This window comes from Lutjanus erythropterus, chromosome 18 (genome assembly GCF_056507025.1).
Source record: "Lutjanus erythropterus isolate fLutEry1 chromosome 18, fLutEry1.hap2, whole genome shotgun sequence".
Classification (NCBI taxonomy): Eukaryota; Metazoa; Chordata; class Actinopteri; order Lutjaniformes; family Lutjanidae; genus Lutjanus; species Lutjanus erythropterus.
Genome location: NC_139334.1, coordinates 26422112 through 26435013, shown reverse-complemented (window position 1 = coordinate 26435013; position 12902 = coordinate 26422112). Strand labels below are relative to the sequence as shown.

The 12902-nt window shown below is 40.0% G+C and overlaps 1 protein-coding gene across 1 annotated transcript; it reads right to left on the bottom strand.

The window, feature by feature from the left end:
• Window positions 1-5096: 5096 nt before the first annotated feature.
• ap5s1 (adaptor related protein complex 5 subunit sigma 1) lies at window positions 5097-11619 on the bottom strand. The gene is made up of 4 exons (XM_084743202.1): window positions 11321-11619; window positions 10178-10469; window positions 6131-6273; window positions 5097-6094 (listed from the first exon to the last, which is right to left on the bottom strand). The coding sequence occupies exons 1-3, from the start codon at window positions 11500-11502 to the stop codon at window positions 6145-6147; spliced, it is 603 nt and encodes a 200-aa protein (XP_084599328.1). The 5' UTR covers window positions 11503-11619; the 3' UTR covers window positions 5097-6094; window positions 6131-6144.
• Between the last annotated feature and the right edge of the window lie 1283 nt (window positions 11620-12902).

Here is a 12902-nt window from a genome sequence, read left to right as displayed (position 1 = left end):
GACACCCAGAGTTTGCCTTTGATCTGCTGGCACTGCCCCCTCATGGAGTTTGACCTTTGGGTCCCCCCGAGAAACTCGCCTGGCTCTCTATCTGGGTGGTTTTTTTCTACGCTGAGCTGCTAAAAACCACTTTGCAAAGTTGGTTAATGGTACAAGATTGTTTTTGCTATGGGAATTTTATGTACTTCAGTTAATGGCCTTCAATTTATTCCCTCTGTAAGTGCTATTGAAGCCTGAGAGTGTTCAGGTTTTCATTTCAACTACACATTAAAGCAGCTGATTTCACAGACGAGCTTGTGCCTCGTGCTAATCAGGGAGTAATCACCTGCAGTGTTTGGCTGGAATGAAAACTCACAGATTCTTGGGCTTCAGTAGAACTCGGTGGAGAACACGCTCACAGACTTAACACATTTAATCTTTTACATCTGACCCCAGATTGGCTCTTTTTCAAAGTGAATACAACTAATTATGCTCATTTTGCAGCATTGCTGCATTTCCCAGCCCTGTGAGCTCTTTGTGCAATTATCCCAAGCAACTTCTGACTTCTCTTCTTACTAATCCACTCATGTTTATTTGTACTCTGATGTGTAACATGTCCTTATTGATAATCCTGCCTGCAAACCAGGCTGTGTAGTGATTAAAAGTGGTTAGACTTTACAATCACAGAGGATAAAAGCGAAACCTAAACACATAAGCATACAGGAAATCTGCAGCAAATACTGTAATTTTAATCTCCACTTGACTTAAACTCATGCATTTTATCAAACAGCTGTTTGCAGGCAAAGATCAACTTCCTATGTCTGTGCATCAGTAATTAGTCGTAATTACAAGCTGATTTCACACACATGAAAACAATCTCGGCACTGTTTGTTTGATGTCTACCAGCTCATTTTAAATTGTTTCAAAGCAGCCGCAGCATTCCTGATTTTGTTGCCTGGTGGATTTCTGCTCCGGTGTCACTATTTGTCTCCTATTATCAGCAGCAAAGACTGCAGCTCCCATCATGTCCAGCTACACACTGCCCCCTAGTGGAAAAGTCCCTGTTTGTCAGTCCTGACACTGCAGTTTGTTGTTAAAGTTTAGCACAGCAATGTGAATGACGCCAAGTAACTCAATGTGCTGAGCTAAAGAAGCCAACTTAATGAAACCAAATGTTGTATTTCAAGATTATAAATACACACACAAATGTTGCCAGAGTTAAGAAGTACTGAAGGTATTTATGCCAGCTATATAAACAGTTTGGAGTTGACAAGTCTTGACTGCAAAGTTGTTTGTCTTCTACAACAGCTAATTTTAGTTGAAGTCAGTAGTTCAAGAAAAACAAAAGATCCCCATGCTGACATGCTACAAGACAAATAAAAATACTCTGCTTTGAATAAATCATTTGTGTCAGATATTATCTGGCCAAAAATTCTTGAAATGTACTCAGTTCCCCTCGGTGAAAAATCCACTCCACTATTTTTCATATATATTCAATAAATATTTTCCCTGCTGCCCTTCTTTGTCAGGTTTAGGGGGGGAAATCATGGTTTGGGTTAAAATAGCAGGATCTGAAATGCATTTTCAGTGGCAGGGGACTTTGAACGTGCAATATGTAAGACTCAGCCACCCGATGAATTCATACACAAACAAATAGGGGCCAGCATACAAGAGTAACTGCTAACTGTAAATGCCATTAGCTAGTTAGCTGAATTAGCTCAGCAGCTAGTGGTCCAGAGCATCAGGTGAGTGTTGTGCTCCACTATACAGGGTATAATAATTCTCACCATACATTCGGACAATGCTTCAAAATAGTGAACCCATTATATGGTGTAGTGGACTATATAAAGGGTACGGAGTGATTTCAGTCACAGCCTTGATGTTTACACCTCCAGCACAGGAGCTTTGGACCACCAGGAGAAGGAGGAGGTTTTCAAGCCTGGAATAAGGAGGACCCAGCACAGAATCCTGAGAGGGAGTTGGTCCTTTAGATTGGCACGTACTACATGGCCATAAATATGCAGACACCTGAATATTACATCCATATGTGAGGTGCTGAACATCTCACTCCAAAAATATGGTTCTTAATCTGCTGTTACTGTATAATAACTTCCCCCAGAGGCAATGGTAGACTCAGAGCCTACAGGTGGATGCTGAGGTGGAGGTGGGTCTTATGAAAAGCTGTATAAACAGCAGAAGCAGAAGCAGGAAGAAGCAGCAGGTGAGAGCTTAACTTTCAGGTGAGCGATGTAGCAGCAGGTGTGCAGCCAAAGCGTGAGCGCAGCACTGACAGTTTAAGTACACCGCCGTAATGAAAAGGGTGCAGTGGATGTATCTTGCAGTGAGGAAAGTAAGCCATGCAAGTGCAGGAGTCTGAACCGGCTCGAAGGCTTTGATTTATTCATAAGCTCGGTCTTTAATGTTGGGTGATAAGTCTCACAGTCAGCCTTTCAGCTCATCCTAAAGGTGCTGGATAGGATTGAGGTCAGAACTCCGTGCAGCCCACTCAGGATCTTCCACACAAAACAGTGGAAAACATGAACCAGGCTTTGTGCCTGGGGGGTGAAACAGGAAAAGGGTCTTTCCCAAACTCTGCCCACTATTATGCAACATATTGTATGCTGAGGCAGGAAGATTTTGGTCTTGCTATTGGTGTCTTTCTAGCAAGGCCTGGGCGATGTAGCTGAAAAACCACGATAGTTTCATATCAGTTGATATTGTTAACTATTGATCATGTAGGTTGTGACTGACTACATGTCGTGTACTCCAAGGGGATAAAATAATTACAAATCACAAATGATGTTTGGTGCCTTCACAAAATAGTACCCAATGAAATTTCTTGATAATCATCAGTAAGGTGAACTCAGTAGGCAAATAAAAAAAGACAGCTAGAAAAGTTCAGAAAATTATAAAATTACTTAACTGTAATGCAGCCTTCAATACCAGGTACAGAAAACACTTTTATGTTGTATCACAATATAACAATATCCTAAATCCATCATGATATCTAGTCTCATATCGCAATACGGTATAATACTGATATACTGCCCAGACAAATTTCTAACATTTGCATTCATTTAATTGAACAGTGTTCTTTAGTTACTTACATGTTCTTTTCTCGTTATCTCTACTGATATCTTTATTTATGTTTCTGTTTCTTTTTAGATGTTTCTTAACTTTTTCTGTTTCACTGTTTAATGACATTCAGAGTGGAAGCATTTCATTATACAAGGAAACTTTTTTTAACTGTGCATATGACAATAAACACTTTGAAAAGTTTTGCTTTATGATTACATCATGTAGATTTCCTACTTAAATTGCAGACCGTCTATGTGGGTGACCTACTGCTGGCGGAGAGGCCGTCACTAAAAATGGGCGCAAAGCCAAAAATTCTTCAACCGATGAAGGAACCCTCAGGTGCAGGAGAGTGGAGAAGTGCCGGGACAGCAGCTGGAAGACGCCCATAGAGGCTGGCTGCAGAGGTTTAGCAGGGTGCTCATTCTGAAAGGTCCTCAAGAGAGCGGGCATTACAGAGGCAGCAAAGAGGATGTGATTGAAGCTGCGAAGAAAGCCATCCCGTTTTTTTTTTGGTTTTTTTTGGACCAAAAGGGCTGATCAGAGGGTGGTTGCTGCTGGGATTCAAGTCTGGGCTCGATCAACCCCGGCGGGGTCACCTGGACGAAGGTATCTGATGTGACGAGACCTGAACCACCTGAGGAGCCCTGATCACATCACTGATGATGCATCCTAGCACATCCATTTACATGATTTATGAAAAGAATAACTTTCTCTATTAAGATGGAAACAGGACAAATGTGTGTGCATACTGTGTAATTTGACTTTTATACCAGTGTCTCTAATTTATTTTACTTTATTTATTCAAACTTATTTGATTTTGTTATTTATTAATACTCATTTGTTTTGTTTTTTTGGTATGTTTGAGGTCTAGTGTTTAAGATTTATGGGGATTTATTGATAAAATATGTCAGAATGGAATATTATGTATGTTTTATTAGAGTGTAATCACCTGAAAATCAAAATCTTTGTGTTTTCATTACCTTAACATGAGCTGTTTATATCTACAGAGGGTGAGGGTTCTCTTCCACAGAGTCCGCCATGTTGCACCGCCAGACAGGACAAACCAAACTCTGAGTTTAGACGGAGCCAGAGCGTTTTTTCACGGCCACCGTAGGTTCTTAAAAGGGGTGAAAAGAAGTGTTTGCAATCTGCAAGTTCACCACTCAATGCCAATAAATCCTGCACACTGGTCCTCTTAATATTTCATTTATTCATTTATTTACTCACACACTCAAACTTTCTGGCTGTTTATAAAGGCTGGCTTTAGGAATACTCACGCACAGCCAAAAGAAATGGCAGGTGCTGAGCCGAAAGTGTGCAAGTTATGAAATAAACAGCCTGAACACTGCAGGGCTCAAACGTACCACATGTGGTGATGTTTAGAGCAGCGCTGCTTGAAAAGTCCTGTTGTTTATTTAATCATTTTAACTTTCATGCCCATATCTTTGTGTTATTTATTAATACTTCTTTTTTTATGATTTTTTGGTGCAGCTGTTTGGGCATACACAAAATGATTAAATTACTTGTATGTTGCCTTAGTATATCCAAATAAAAAGATAACTGTCTTTGTTTAAGGAAGCTGCAAACCATTTATACACAGTAAAACAACAAGTGTCCACATACTTTGGCAGGACAGTGTTTAACAAACACAGGTTTATCTTTTAGAAAGTAATCTGAGGCCTTTTTTTTTTTTTTTTTTAATTTACCCAAAATATCAGTAAATTGGCTTCTTCCACAATGTCCTTTGCTGCACAGTGAAGCTCCCAGGAACAACAGCGCCCTCTGCTGGTCTCACAGTGGAACCTTCTGATTTCAGCTGTTACTCAGTTTGCAGGTGTTTTTATCCAGCTGATGTTGAGTTTGTGTTATTTGTTCCCTGTGAGATGTACACGACCTCTAAATCCTTCTCTGGTGTGTTTTATCATTTTTAATGTGTTCTCCCTGGTGCCTCATTTTTTGGGGGAAAAAAAAAACAAAAAAAAAATGCACTGTGTGTCCTTGATTGCAGAGTACACAAGTTTCAAAGAATACGCCTTGGGTAATGCTAAAATTAGTTTTATTTTTTAAAACAGAAAAAAAGAGAAGATCAAAGCAGCTGATGCTGGCATCCAGACAGATTTTTTTTCCCCCTCCACCTAAACTCACCGCTCCGGTTTTGGATTTAGGTGCCGGCACAAAAACTGGGGTCTAAGAGGCTTTTATGGGGCCAGGAGGAGGAGAGTCTGGCTTCACGGGGCGCCACAGTCGGAGGTACAACAGATGTTCAGGAATACATTTGTTATATATTGTGTCTAGATGTTTCTGTTTTAGTTGTTGTTTTTGCCCTTGTTTCCTGTTTTTTATTCTGTATTCTGCATGCCAACATCGCTGCACGATGATAATACTTCTTGTCATTTTTTTCATTGCTAGTGTCTCAAAAATCCTGACATTTTGGGTTCAAAATGACATTAAAAAGGTCTGACATTGATCTTTCTTTGCTCTATTTCTTCTGTTTTGTTACTATGAGATGAATCATACTTTGTGCTGCACAAAAACACACACACACAAAAAAAATCCCATCCTGGTGTCCTCCTACTCTGCAGGAACGAAAGGTGCTTTAGGAGCCAAGTTGAGGCAATAAACCACTTGGAGATTCATTTATCCTCCCCGAATTCTCAAAAACAAGGTCAAGTCTGATTCCTCAAGGTCACACTATGACATTTCAAGTGTGGCGAATCAGATAAATGGCTGTCTTTGATGTTGAGAAGTAGCTTTTCAGCGGCCTCTTCAGCTGCACTCTTTAATCTGCCACATTTTTCTTTCCACTCTTCAATTTGACAAACAGGATTTGAACTGAAGCCTCCCACACAGTAAACAGTCAACAGTGAGCTGCAAGTGGCTGAGGGAGATATTTACCACTCTATGTGTTTACCACCTCGTGCAATCTGAAACAGCAGCTGCCACTAGTCCACTCTTCTCCTTCTTCTTCTTCTTCTTCTTCTGCTGCTGCAGAAATGTCAGCAACGGTAAACACCAAGTTTGTTTGAAAGCCAGCAGCTGCTGAGCTCAAACTGGAAGTCACCGCGGCCGCGAACGCTGCTCCCTGGTTCACTTGGCCATGTAAGCCGCTACCTCCTTCTCCAGGCTCTGGGCAAAGCGGTGGTTGAGGAAGAGGAGCTGCCCGTGAGGAAGGAGGCGGCTGAGCAGAGCGTCGATGCGGTTGCTCCTCAGCAGGACCTGCGGGGAAAGTGCTGACAGTGACGACCTCGTGCAGACGTTTTAATGATCGCAGTTATTTACAGATGGTCATAAAATCTGTATGGCTGCAATCTTCTTTCACTGCTGTTTCCATAACCTCTAATGAGTTGCTGCTGTTGAACATCTGACTATCAGAGCTCAACGCGGCAACAGATATGAGAAGGTAAACTTGATTTCAGTCTAACGAGGCCTTTAAAAATGTGTACACACTCTGCTACAAAAGGTTTTATTTGAATACAATACCATTAAACTTAGCAAGAACTTTATTTTGTAATAATGCACCCATTTTATCAGCATTAACCAACAAGTGGCATGGAACTGGATGGAAATAAGACACGAGGAGAGGAAGTGAGTGAAGGAAACGAGGAGGTGACTCAAACAGGAAGTAAATGGCACATTTGTTGGTGTTTCCAGCAGTGGATTAATCTACATTTGGAGCTACAGTGATTATTGTCTGCAGCAGGATGGTGTATGTGGGACAGACTCTAAATGAACTACAGTGTGTGTTCATGGTAATGAATTAACAGGTCAACCAGTGCAACAACGTGGCTTACTGATGTGTTTTTAATAGTTAGCCACGATGGAGCTCTGCAGCACAGAGGAATAAGATATATCAGGCTTTTACCACACAGACAACACTTGTTAGTAAGATACATTCATTGTTGGTTTGGGTCTTTTCATGGGATTTGTTGAATATCCCCAGATTTATCCTTTTAAATCCAAAAATAAACACGGTCTCCCGAATAACAGTGTCAGAGCTAAACTCTCCAATTATAAAATCTTTTCCTCCTCTGATCCCTGCTTCACAAACTGGCCAGCAGTGAGACAAACGCAGCCAGAGCTCCAACTTGTTAAATTCAAGTACAAACACTAGACTGATCTTATTCTTCAGCCAATACAGTTGAGCCACAAAGAACTTCTTTGCAGCCACCGAAAAATTAACCACAAGCTTGATATCTTATGGTGGTTCAGCCTGAAGATTTCTAAACATCTAAATATCCTGATTTTTTTTTTATTTAGTTTTTGCCTGATGATCCCTGATGTTGACAGACTGAATTTATTCCATTTGTGAAAACACAAAAAGCTTGATTTTCCAGCTTTTTCTTCCTTTAGATCAGGGCTTCTCAAACGTTTGTAACCTAAGGTCCACCTTTCCAAATAAATGAGGAAAAAATTATAACATGACAGAAGGAGGTGAAATAAGCTCCTCTACAACCATCAAGGGTTTCTTGCTACAAGCTACACAAGCAGCAACCATATTGTGAGCCTCCAAAGTGGCTTTTGACTGAGTTTTTCCTGTCATGGTGACTTTCTGTTCTGCCTGGAGCCCGTCCATTTCGCTTAGAAATATTCTTTTGGCTTCCTGATACATCCAGGGTGCTTTGTGTTCAAGTGTCTCTGGAGCTTCCGTGGTTTTAGCGCATCATTTGACAGGATTTCACCACATTCAACACACTCAGCTTTTGGCTCAGCATCGCTGCCTGCCATCATGAATCAAAATTTAATGTATCCAGGGTCATATTTCCTCACCAGAAGCTTTTACTGGCGCAGATCAGTCTGCCAAATCACTTTCTCATTTCATCAGCGGCAAAACACTCTTGTCTCTACCTGATGATGCGTTGTTATGTTGTTTTTTGGAATTATGCATTTTATGTAAATGGTTTTTTTTATGTATGCAAATTCTTCAGTCATTATCTACTCACCCTCATGTCGACTGAAAGTCAGGTTTTGTTCTTTTAGTCCATAAAACATTTCTGGATTTTCACAGGAAAACTTAAGCAAAATTTAAGCAAATGGTGACTAGTTTTCATACTGAAAAAACAACTGAAAAAAACATAAAATGCCTCCATACTGCTCGTCTGGTGTAATCAAAGTCTCCTAAAGCCCTGACATGCTGTTCACCTGCACACACACACAGTGTCAAAAGACGCACATACCCAGGTCAGGCGGTGTGCAATCTCATGTGAATACAGCTCCAAGCTAAGGATCTATGGTGAAGATTTAGACCAAAAACATGGTGTAAATGACGTCTTTCAAGTCAACTTGGCATGTTGGGGTTTTAAGAGACTTGTATCACACTAGACGAGCAGCATGGAGGCATTTTATATTTTTGTTCCGTTGCTTTCTGTTTGAAATCTGGTCACCATTCACTTCAATTGTTCAGGAAATTCTGCAACTCTCTTTTCCTGTGAAAGTCCAGCAGTGTTTTTTGGACTGAAAAACTAAACATGACCTTCGATCAGCATGAGAAGGAGAAGATAATGACTCCGTTTTGGGTGAAGTATCCCTTTAAGCACATTTAGATATAACATAACTAGCTTTGTAAGTGACCAAAATCATTTTTTAAAATGCAAAACTATTTGGCAGGACCACTGCCTCTGTGGGCCACTAGATGGTGCTATGGGGCCACACTGGCCACTGGTTAAAAACGGCTTAATTAGACCACATCAGACCAGATCTAGAACGAAAACCGCTGAATTTTTTTTCTCAAACCAAGACAAAGAGACTCCAGAGACTGTTTTAAACTTCTGTCAGATATGAGAAATGCTAACTGTATTTGTGAAAACAGAAAAAAGGGCAATTTCGCTGCTTTTTCTCCATCCAGATCACATCAGATCAAGGGTCTCATTTATAAAAGTGTGTGTAGGATCCAAACTAAAAGTGTACGTAAAAATGGTGTACATCAAAAAACTTAGAAAACTGTGTGTACACACACCAACAGTCAATGTTCTCCTTATAAATACCAGTCCAGCTGGAAATATGTTCGTGGATCAGCCTAACGTCCCACCCTCTACACGCCCAGACTGATGCGTAGTAATGATGCAGCTGATCTTTACAGCTTCTTTACAGTGATTCATGGCAACAACTGAGAGGAAAACCAGGACAAGGACTTTATCTGACATGTAAATCGAATCAGACACGCACCTGTCGGCTATTTCCCGCTGATAACAGCTTGTCACCAGGAACCACAGAATAGTCTCGACTTGTATTTGTACCTGGTTGAAACAGATCTGCTGGGTTTGTCTGTCTACTGCTGCCAACAAAGCAATACGCATCATTATCATTACTGCAGTATTTATGTTTACAGCAGTTAGACTGATGCTTCGCGCCTCACCAAAAGCAATCAGTGGTATCCCCTACTCTGGATATTACGTGAAAATTGAAGTTTGATACGTGAACATAATTTGTTTATTTGAGTTTTGTTGTGGTGAAGTTGGCCTGCTGCATAATGATCAGGACTGATAATGAGGACATGGAGTGTAAAGATTGTGCGAGATCTGACACTGGCTTTATTTAAACACTCCAGAACATGTTATTAAAACTGCACTCTGTTCTGCATTTCTTTTGCTATTTTATAAAAAGGATGATCATACAGTCGGTCTCCTCCTCAGCGTTGATGAAACACTGTACAGATGCTGATTAAAGATTTGAGTTGACTCATATCTTTTTTAATTTAAAGGTGCTTATTATGACTGACTACAAGCACAAGGACAAATAACATCACTGGTTTGTCTGTTTATGATAACACAGATTAAATGTGTGATACGAAGTGAAATTAAAAGTGTGAGAGGCATCATTATAGGTGTAATGATTCCTCCTACATCCTAACTTCAGTTCACCACCTCACCATCTGCAGTGAAATCAAAATTCCCCTTTTATTCAAAATGTTTGTATGCACAGGTCAGAGTTTACTTAAAGGTGTGCACATTCTCACGTCAAGTTTGTTTTTGTAGATCACAACTTTTGTGTGGGAAATGGCGTCTGCATGTTAATCTAGTCCCAGTTTGACTCATTAATGTTTGAGAGAGTTCCTGACAGTCTAATAAAAACTGAAACCCCTTCTTGAAAATAAAAACCTGACTGTTTGGGGTTTGGTTCTCACCTCGCTGCCCTGCCCCAGCATGTGCAGGTGCTCCAGGCAGTGTCGGGTCAGGTTGCGCAGGGTGCCCTCAGCCAGCAGGAGGTTCTCGTGGGGCTCGCAAACCAGCGTGAAGCCGAGACTCTGGACGCCGAGCCACAGAGCACTCATCTCCTCAGAGAAGGGGTCTCCAGCTCGGAGACGCACCACTCCGCTCTCGGCCTCCTGCAGGGCCAGCGCCTCCTCACCGGGCACCGCCTCCACCAGCAGCCGACCTGAAGCCTCACGGGACAGAGAGACGGCGCTCCGCACCTGCCTGAGTCACAGAGGATCACAGGTATCATCAGAAAGACAGACACAGGCAGAAAACCAGTCATCTCAACTGTTTTTACTCTAAAAGTTTACCACTCTAAAAGTAGCAGGCCACATTTGCCTGCTACTGAACACTACCACACAAAGTATCACTCTGTGATAAAGGACAAATAATAAAAAATAATAATAAAGATTTCAAAAAAAGAACAGTAAAAAAAATTAATTACATGCCTCATTTATTTACTTTATAGCCATATTTATTTCATAAGCATGTTTATTTTTTATTTATTTATTTTTTCTATGGACTTAAATGGCATTCTGCACTTCCTCAACAAAGAAGGAGAGATCTGAACACTAAAAAGCTCCCATATTAATTAAAAATCATGTTATCTACACACAAGTCTTTAGAAAAATCTCATTTCTCCTGTGGATGTGTGGTGCAGCCAACAGTTTAAACGCTGTTCTCAAGATCTCGCTAATTTTATTGTGTTGTTCAGGTCATGATTAATAAAAAGTAAAGATGAATGTAATTACTTTGGGGTCCATTCTAAATGTAAACATTAATATTTTGGATCTTAAGATCAGTGATGTGCTGATGTTAGTAAATACAACAGAGCAGCAGCTCTGACTGACAACAGAGAACTGAATTTAATCATATATCTCTGACATCCCAAAAAGAAAACTGACAAACATAACATGAGAATTATAGAGTAATATTTCTGTCACTAACAGTGTTCATTTAATTTCAGAATTCCGGAAGTAGTTCTGAAAAATGAAAGATATTCTAAATTATAATTGTTTGTCACTGTAACTAGAGGAATACGTATTTCAAAGACTTTATAAAGACATGCTCACCTTGCCACCACCGCTGTCTTCTCCTTCTGCAGGAGTCGTCTCTGCTCCGGGTTCAGCTCCTGGTTCTGGTCGGTCAGCACGGCTTCATCTGGTCCAAACAGCCGCGAATAAAGGACCCGACTGTCCCCGGGACCGACAGCACTGACCGGACAGACGGTGTGGATCAGGAAACATCGGACCATGGTATCCAACTGTGGACCACAAACAAACACCAAAAACACACTTTTTTCTCAGTTAAAGCCTCTACTTTCCACTGTACTGTTCTACTCATTTCTCACTTCCGCGTTAGTCAGCTGACCGCTCTCGGCTACCGTTGCTATGCGTCATTTAAACCACATGATGGCGCTCGTAATCTAAATGTCTTATATTATATTATATTATATTATATTATATTATATTATATTATATTATATTATATTATATTATATTATGTTATGTTATATTTATTATTTTACATGGAGAAGCAAGTAATCTCATATCATTATCATTATCAAGCATTGTAATTAGTATAATTAAATAAAAATCAATAATAAATATAGCATATAGAATTAAATAATAATTAAATAACAATGACCATAATGTGATTTTAGCCAAATCAGAAAGTTAGTTTCATAATTTTGGATTTCTAAATCTGAATGAAAATTGAACTGCACTTGTTTCATCCATAAAATTAAATAAAAAACAAATAAAATTATAAATAAATAATAAACCCAGACATATTCAATTCATTATCACAGAATATTAAAAAAAAAAAAAATAGCATTTCAGGGTCTGGAAATCATATTTTCATATTTTTTGTTTTCTTTTCTTTTCTTAAAAAAAAAAACCTAAACAATTAGCCTAATGAAGAAATCAGACTGATTAATCAATTAATTGTTTAGTCTGAATGAAAGTAGTGAATGCCCACCAGTCTTTCTGAAAGTTGCCTGTTTTGTACAAAAACAGCCTAAAAACCAAATATATTCAATTAATTATCATACAATATTTAAAAATTACATTTGAGAAGCTGAAATCTTTTTTCTCCTGAAATTTACATACAGAATTAATCCATAAGCAAGCAGACCGACCTACGCTGAATTGGACTGAACATTTAGATGTTGCACTGTGTCATAGAGGTGAATGAAAAGAGGAGTGAGAGGCAGCAGGAGGCGGCAGAGAGGTTGAGGGAGATCAGAGATCAGAGTGTGTCGGGTCTCAGCAGACAAACACAGGCAGCTGTTAATCCAACAGCTGCTGCTGGTCACGCTTCTTTACTCTGAGAGGCCCTGCTCTGTGTGTGTGTGTGTGTGTGTGTGTGTGTGTGTGTGTGTGTGTGTGTGTGTGTGTGTGTGTGTGTGTGTGTGTGTGAAGAAGTGATGTAGGAGGGAAAATAAAGAAAGAAAACATTCACTCAGCTTTGTTAACATTCACTCCACTGTCCTGTTAACCTCCTCACCTGCTGCCCTCACAGACCTGCTGAGGCTGAAACTCTGAAACGAGACCTGAGGATGTGATGGATCGACTCGTTTGTGGGATTTCATCCTCTTGTTTCATTTTTTCTGGATGAAAACCTTCCTGACATTCTGCTGTGATTGTGTCATTG